This window comes from Phragmites australis, chromosome 16 (assembly GCF_958298935.1).
Source record: "Phragmites australis chromosome 16, lpPhrAust1.1, whole genome shotgun sequence".
In the NCBI taxonomy this organism is placed as follows: Eukaryota; Viridiplantae; Streptophyta; class Magnoliopsida; order Poales; family Poaceae; genus Phragmites; species Phragmites australis.
The window spans coordinates 1,334,198-1,342,477 of NC_084936.1; the positions used below are offsets into that span (position 1 = coordinate 1,334,198).

At 46.1% G+C, this 8,280-nt stretch overlaps 1 protein-coding gene across 1 annotated transcript; it reads left to right on the forward strand.

Moving 5' to 3' along the window:
- Positions 1–3,968: 3,968 nt before the first annotated feature.
- On the forward strand, positions 3,969–8,028 carry LOC133896284 (AT-hook motif nuclear-localized protein 1-like). Its single transcript, XM_062336859.1, has 5 exons — positions 3,969–4,990; positions 6,115–6,182; positions 6,652–6,783; positions 6,928–7,089; positions 7,394–8,028. Exons 1-5 carry the CDS (start codon positions 4,507–4,509, stop codon positions 7,679–7,681), a joined length of 1,134 nt encoding a protein of 377 aa, XP_062192843.1. The 5' UTR covers positions 3,969–4,506; the 3' UTR covers positions 7,682–8,028.
- Positions 8,029–8,280: the final 252 nt, after the last annotated feature.

The following is an 8,280-nucleotide window of genomic DNA, read 5'->3' on the forward strand; positions in this document are numbered from 1 at the left end:
CTAGAGAGCTATTTTCTTGTCAAGGCAGCAACAGTTCGAAGAGGGTAAGGTAAAAGGGTATTTATAGGGTATCCTCAAAAAACTAGCCATTATGTACCTTTTCAGCCCATATCAGAACTTTCAACCTTAAGATCGTAACTTCTGATCTATTCAAAGTAACGGCTACGCCTTACTCTACCCAAACCAAAACTGGAAATATACACACATCAAAACTTTCGACCAAATACATCAGAACTTCCGATTCAATAGAGAACTTCCTGAGCGCTCAAAATTTTAATATGCCGGACACTCCGATCAACATCGGAACTTTCGATCCAAAACATCGGAACTTTCGATTCAACAAAGAACTTCCCGAGCACTCAAAATTTTAACACGCTGGACACTTCAACATATATCGTAACTTCTGCTATGATCTATTGGAACTTCTGATATCAACAAAACGTTTTAAAAACAAGTGTCTATGTTGTGGATTGTGTCTCTCATTCTAAGGATTGACTTTGAACATTAAGATCATGACAAAGCTTTCAACGTTGCATCTCTCTTAATAGTATGATATTTCTATACTCAAATTAAAGTAAAATGCTATAACTATAGGAATAACTATGCACTGTCTTCTTTCTTTATTTTAGGGATCGCCAATGTCGTTTAGCTTCTATCATCGAGATTTTTGCCTATTCAAATACTCATTAAATATATTAGTCCCTTAATCGTTTATCGTCAATCATCAAAACCCACAAAGCGTGCCTAGATGCACTTTCAGTCAGCCTCACCGTCTGCTTTGGTGAAGTTCGGATCGTCCTCTGAAAGCACAAGCAATGGTGAGTACAAATGTACTTAGCAAGTCCCAACCCTGCCCTACGGCAAGGGTATAAATATATGCATGTGCTATCGGTAAGGAATAAACTATAAGGTTAATCTTTGCGAAAATATTAAGTTTACACATGCAATTGTGTATTTTTCTTTAAGTGGCTTTGTGAAGGCATCATATCAATATTCTCAAATGAGGGGGGGGGGGGGGTTTCGGTCATGGTGAAAGGTCACCAGGGCTCAAATTTTAATGTTGCTGGACACCCCATCCACGGCAACTCACGGCACATGGCCGGAGCTATTTTCCAAAAATGGGCATACCTTGCCCACTCACACACCAAGAAAAACACACACGATCCAAGCTAGTTGTTGTGATTGAACCATAGTTCGTCTATAACCGTGGACACAACTATTCAAATAGTTTTATATCTGCAGAGTGGTACACTTTACTCACAAACTGAGTTTGGCAACATACCACCGTCATGGTAGTGCGACTCAACAAAGTCATTACCCACCAAAGCATCATCTCACTAGCTACCTAAGGGAGCTAACCAGGGGTTCCTGACCTTTAACTAAGCCTTCAACAGGGTCGCTAAGTTTGCACCTGCTCTATAGTATCCCGTTGCACACCTGCCTCCGAGGTGATGCTCTATTTCTTTGTGCGTGTGCTGAGCCGGTGGTGTTTCTGGGCTTAGGATGCGGTGCGCGGCGACCACGAGAGAGGAGCGGCGAAGCCGGGTGGTGTGAACGGCGACTTTGGTTGCGGTACAGGGCGACGACGATGGAGTTAATCAAATGGTGGTGGTTGGCGGGTGGTGGGTGACGGTTGGCTTGGCGGCGGAGTCCAGTGGCAGTGGCTCGATGTGAGCGTGTGCAAGAGGAAGAAGAACGAGATGAGTGTGCCCGGCTAACGCGTGCGCAAACCGCGGTAGAAAGGAAAAATGAGTGGACCGGAGGGGAGTTGGGTCGTGGGCCGAAGAGAGAAAAAAAAGAGAGATGTAGTGGGCTTGCTAGATTGGGCCTAAGGAGAAGAGAAATGAGGAAGGTTTTTGCAATATATTTAAAAATGATTTGAACTGATTTCTTTTGTAAAGATTTTTGGAAAACAAATTTTGACTAAAAACTGAGATGTTACAAATAAAAAGGTGGTGGTTCAGCTACCATAGATATTCCATTCATATTGCATCTGTGGATCCCTAGTACATCAAGTTGTCGTGTGTTCTTTATTTTTTGTTTCATGTCAAAAGTAGAAATGTTTGGTGAAGAGAAATGGCTATGTCGCACAAATGTTTTTTTTTATCTAGTAATAGATGCATTTTCTTTATTCTAAGCATCGAATTTGAACGTTTCTTTTAAATTACCTATACTTTCTAAGGAGAAACTATATTTGAATTGAAATAAGGTGTAATTTCACATGAAAAAAAAAGAAAGTATGCCGTATAGCTCAAAAATAAATTCCATAGCGCCACCAAAACTAGTACATACCCAATTGAGACTTGAGAGTACTAATATATATACTACTACCATTTATGGATTTCTAGAGGGAAACTGGTCTTAGAAAAAAGTAGGACCTGGTTGGACAAAACGAAAAAGCTTTGCCGAACCAAAAGAGAAATAGAGGGAGAGTTCAAAGTGTCCTACGTGTCACCATTCGCTTTGATATGTTTAACTCGTCGGTTCTAACGGTGGATTCAGAACAAAATATCGGGTGTCTCGAGCTAGTCTGCTAAAGGTTCAGAGGCTTATTTATTGATCTAGAAGTTGTCAGAGTGATCTAGAAGTTGTCAGAGTAACTCTAATAAAATATTTATAATACACTATCCATATTCTCATATAAATTGTTATCTATACAATTTTCTCTTCTATATTACTTCACCACTCTAACAATATATCTGTATTTCACCATCTATATTCTCTCTCTTATTTTTTAATAGTATTTTATAACTGATAATATATTTTCGAATCCATATGTCATTCTCTCTTTCTCTCTCGTCCTCTCCTTCCCGTCCTAGCCAGAGTAGGGCAGCAGTCGAGCAGCGCCGTCGAGCCACCCCGACTCCCCTCCTCACCATTTGCCACCGAGATCCCGACGAGCTATGCCATGAGCTCGTCCACCACCTCCTCGACGCGCCTCACCGACCAAGCTCTACCGCTCGCACCCCCTTTCTTCTTCCTCGCTGACCACCAAGCTTCCCTCACCAACCTCCACGTCGACCCACCTTCTCGAGCTGCCTCCGCCCTAATCGAGCCCACGATGATCTTCACCACTACCCTAGGAACCTTACACCAGCCCATTCCCTTCTATCTCCCTCTGGATCGAGCTGCTGTTGTGCACCTGATAGCTGTCACCACCATTATTGCCATCGGCCTACCTTACAGCATGCATGTCGCCACCACCACCCAAAACGGGTTTCCCTCGACGCGCTAGTCACCATAGTACTGCTCCTCGGCTAGACCTCATCGTCATTCGTTACCGACGAGCGGTCAAAATCCGATCAAATCTGGTCAAAATCCAATCAAAACTGGTCAAAATCCGGTAAAACCTGGCTAACAGAGCCAAAATTTTAGGAGAGTAGGGGCGTTTGGGTGCAGCGTGGGCGGGGTGTCGCGCTCGGTGGCTCTGGCCTACGGAGTAGGACGCGATCGAGTGGGAGAGGAAGGGTGCCCCTACCTATGGCAGCGTAGCTTGGAGATATGCTCAGGGAGAAGAAAGAGGAACAGGGGCGACACCCCTCCCGTAAGCTGGCAGGAGTACCAACATGGGCAAACGGACTTTGGAGGATGGTGTGGGAGAGGCGTGCCGAGGAAATAGACGACAAACTATTAAAATAATGTGCCCTTTGGATTCTCTCTTAAGAGACAAGAAATAATTTGTTTTGACCATCGACATATATAAAATAAGATAACTACTCTGTTAAAAATACTCACATGAATGTTACATAATATGAAAACGAAATTTTAATTGGTATCATGTGCACATCCGCCCCTAGCCGGCTCGCCGGAAGCTAGCAGCTCCGGCATCAGGCAACAAGCCGACGACCAGTCAAGCACCCTCAGTGGCAGAACCGCAAATTGACCCCAAAACCACGCCCTCTTAAGTCTTAACAACCCTTATTTAAGCGCGTAAAGCCAAGGCTTTTCCGCTTCCGGTTTTACCCCCTCGTTCACGGCGGCAAGCAACGGGCAATTTCGATTTCCGCATTAAAAAAATGGGGCCCCGCTTTTGTATCCACCCCCGCTTAAACCGCGACAATTTCGCCCCCATTTCTTTACGGGGCGCCGCATTAATTTAATATCCCCGATAATCTATTTTATTTCTTTTTTAATTGGGTAATTTACATCGCCCCCCTCCTTTTTTGCCTTTTGTTTTGGCTTTTTATTTCGCCCCTATTTCCGTCCCCTTTTTGCTCTCTCCTCGCTCACTTGGTTTCTGGCCTTCCTCGCCTCCTCAAGCTGCAAGTTTGGATTTTTTTTTCGTCCGGGGAATTTTTCGGAGGAATATTTGTTGATTTTTGCGTGTTTTTGAGTTTATTTTTTGGGGGATTTTTGGTGTAATTTTTTTTGTATTTTTGAGGGGGGCGCTTAAGGAGGGAGGAGGTGGTGGGAGATGGGGCTTGTGTGTGAGAGCTCCAATGGCGAGAGCTCGTGACGCCAGCCCTAGAACTAAGAGGGAGTGGACGCGTGCGAGGTGCTGCGTGCATGGAGGCCAAGTCGGGAGAAGCGAGTGCTGCGCCTGCGCCTATGGCCGCAGCGGCAGGTACGGCGCCGCCGGAGGTGACGGTGAGCTTCCAGTCGCCGGCGCCAGCTACGGCGCCTTCAGCGGAGAAGGGTAGCTCCAGCGGTGTGCTGGTGTCGCCGCCTACGGGGACGGCGACGGTGGCGGCGGCGGGAGGGGGTGCGCTGGCGTTGGCGCCGGTGTTGATGAAGGTGGCGAAGAAGAGGGGGAGGCCGAGGAAGTACGGGCCGGACGGGAGCCTGATCCGCCCGCTGAACGCGATGCCGATCTCGGCGTCGGCGCCGATGTCGGCCGCCGTGGCGGCGGGGACGTACACGCCGGCGGCGGCGGTGGGCGCCGCCATGAAGCGCGGGAGGGGCCGGTCTTTCGACTTCGCAGCCGCGGCCGTCGCGGGCAACCATAACCAGCACCACCACCAGCAGTTCGGCTTCCACTTCGACTCGCTGGGTACTCCATCTCTCGCTCACGCAAGCTCACATCTTTTCTCTCCCATTTTTTTTCTAGACTAACTTAACCCATAAAAATTGGATTTTGACTTTGTTCATCCATATATTGCTCCAGAGAAAAAGGTTGGATCTCTCTCTCGCTTTTCTCTTCTAGCTAGTTCGCTTGAGAAAAATCAAGCGATTAGAGAATGGATGAGCGGCTGGAGAGGGGCCAATGGCAGGAGTAGTGATTGGCTTTCGGTGTCACCGCTCGCTCCTTGTCATGACACTGTCTTTGTCTGCCCCTCTCTTATCTGAATATTACTTGTCTCCTCCGCTCTACGCAGCAGCCCGTGTTGCATGATCAGATAGTTCAGATGGTCAGGGACCTCAGGCTCAGGCTGGTTGGTGTGTTCCAAGATTCGTGGCTCGGGGAGCAAGTAGGGGCCAGATGGAGGCATATCCTTAACCCTCCCCCAATTTTGTTGGTTGCTCTCAAGGCTTCTTGTTATTCTGTGGTGGGGTTCTGCCGTTGTGGGGGTGCCATGGTGGTGCTGGTGGTTACTAATTCTGGAACCTAATATGGAGGTAAATCATGCGAAGATCCTCCCTGTTAGGTTGTACCTTGTGATGCCTCTCGTCATCCCTGTCTGTTGAGTCACCGTGGTATGGTGAGGGCGACAATGATGGATATTGTTCAGACATATCCGGTTTGCAAGGCAGGTGGGGAAATATACTAGTATGGTTGGACTGACCAAGTATGGTGAGTGCATGGAGTACTAGAATACGATGGTCATGAAGCATTTCTGGGATACTGTAGTTTCAAGAATGAGTAACTCATGAAGCACCTGTGGGTACTGTAGTTTCAGGAATGAGTGACGCATCATATTTTGATGATGGAACGGTGTAGCTTGAGATGTTCATCTTTCCCGTTATGGTGTGCAAACCTGATTTCCTGACGGGGATAAGTATCATAGTTGTGTAAATGTCGCAAACCTGATTTTTTGATGTTTATGAGTATCATAGTATTGTAATTGTCCTTTCTGGCAAATTGGCAATCCTTTCGTTCGGTAGTTTCCTATTGATCTTTCAGTTTGTTTTGTAATAATTTGCCGTCATTTTCTTAACCATACCATGTGTTGGCAGGTGACACGGTGGCATGTTCTGCTGGTGCAAATTTCACTCCGCATATAATTACTGTTGCTCCTGGTGAGGTATGGATCTAGATGCTATCTTTGATGTGTACAACTGGCTGTTTAGGCTTGATCTCATTCAGTGATTTTCACTTTGAGTATTTCTGAATTCTGACCTGACAGTATATGTAACTTGAGATAGCTTACATAAGTAATGTTATGAGCTCACAGATCAAAGGTTATGCTGCACGTTGAATTTTGTATGCTTTGCTTTTACAAGATGTACCAAAGCAAGTTATAATCTCATAATGCTCTCATTTCTCTGTTGCTTCACATTTATTCAATTGGATAAACAGAGGTGAATACGTCATATTTGGCATCGATGTCCAATTCAATGAAAGACTGAAATGGATCCCCTGCCTTTATTTTTGCCCTTGTAATCACTGCACCTGTACTGCTCCTCGCATAGCTACAGTTATACCATTCCTTTCATTGAAGTGATCTATATCTTTTTGTGAAAGAGTGATTTGTATTTTCTCTGTTGAGTCAGGATGTGACAACGAAGGTTATATCATTTCTCCAACAAGGACCACGAGCTATTTGTATTCTCTCTGCAAATGGTGTGATATCAAACGTTACACTTCGTCAGCCCGATTCCTCTGGTGGCACATTGACTTATGAGGTTAGCCATGTAGAACTCTTTTACTTCCTTCATGGCTTGACACACAGAATACCTTACCGTGGGCATGGTTTCATATGGATGTGTGGATACAAAGGATTCTGACTGGTCCTTTTAACCCCAACCGATGTCCTATTTTGGTTGTAGGGACGCTTTGAGTTGCTGTCCTTGTCTGGATCCTTTATGCCTACTGAAAATAGCGGAACAAGAAGTCGATCAGGTGGGATGAGTGTGTCTCTTGCCAGCCCAGATGGGCGTGTAGTGGGTGGTGGAGTTGCCGGCCTTCTGGTGGCAGCAAGTCCTGTTCAGGTGCGTTTGCTTCCCCATGCAGATAACTGATTGCCTATAAATTCAACTTTACTACTGGACTGCATGCGGTGCTTGGTCTGACAAATTGAATTATTCCATCTTATACTGATAACTAGAGTAGCATTGGACTGCATGCGGTGCTTGGTCTGACAAATTGAATTATTCCATCTGATACTGATAACTAGAGTAGCATTTGTCTATCCATTGTACATGTGCAATGTATTCATTGCACATTAAGCCCTTGATGCTCTGCCTTATTTATATCTTGTGCAAAATTTAAGTGACAGTTGAATCTGTTTGCTAGATTGTTGTTGGAAGCTTCCTGCCAAGCTATCAGCTGGAGCAGAAGAACAAGAAGCCGAGGGTGAACACAGCACCCGCCCTTGCCCAGACCGCTCAAGCTGTTCCGATCTCTAGTGCGGAGACCCACAGCACTGAGCAAGGGCTGCACAGCTCCGCGGCCCAGAGAACAACGAACATTGTAACCTCACCATACAGTGCAGACCAGAGCTGGGCATCCCCTGCCCAGCCAATGGCCGAGGCATCTACGACGCCTTCAGGTGATCTGAAGGTCACTGCCTCTGGATCGTGAACCTGAAGCCCTGCCAGAGGGAATTACACTGACCGGGAATGGAGTTCTCAGTCTGCTGCCCCCGCGGTGGAATATCCACGCCTTGGCTCATTTCTTCCTGACTTGTAAAAGATGTGCCTGCAATTCCACCAGGTTGAATTCTATTTCAGGCAGGAGAGTCTAACTGCATTTGCTGTAGCTGTTCGACGTTAGTTTCACTTGTACCACCCCTTCCTTCGGTTTTGTAACACCCTTTGTCTGAGAGTGTAGTTACAGTTTGTGCTAGCGTGTCTTAGGCATCCTTGGATTATTCTGCACTGTATCTCTATCGAATCCCTTAAATTAGCATGACTTGGAGATTCTCTATCTACTGTTGGTTATCACTGCATACTACAGATGTTCATTGTGCCAGTTAATGTTGAGCTGCGTCAATTTACCTCGTTTGGGCAAGCATGCGAAAGTGTGTTAGTTTTTTTCCCTAGGCTGACAGCAGGCCCGGGGTACATTCACAAGTGAGGATCACAGGTCCCTCAGCAGGTAGCTCGCTGAGTAGGACTGTAACCTGAACCTGAAACTAATCTACATGCATGGCGGCTAGCAGCGAAGGTCAACTTGTTTTC

Coding starts and splice junctions, on each gene's coding strand:
- LOC133896284 (XM_062336859.1), top strand. CDS start 4,507: ATGGAGGCCAAGTCGGGAGAAGCGAGTGCTGCGCCTGCGCCTATGGCC. Junction 6,183..6,651: donor TTACTGTTGCTCCTGGTGAG/GTATGGATCTAG, acceptor CTGTTGAGTCAG/GATGTGACAACGAAGGTTAT. Junction 7,090..7,393: donor TGGCAGCAAGTCCTGTTCAG/GTGCGTTTGCTT, acceptor TCTGTTTGCTAG/ATTGTTGTTGGAAGCTTCCT.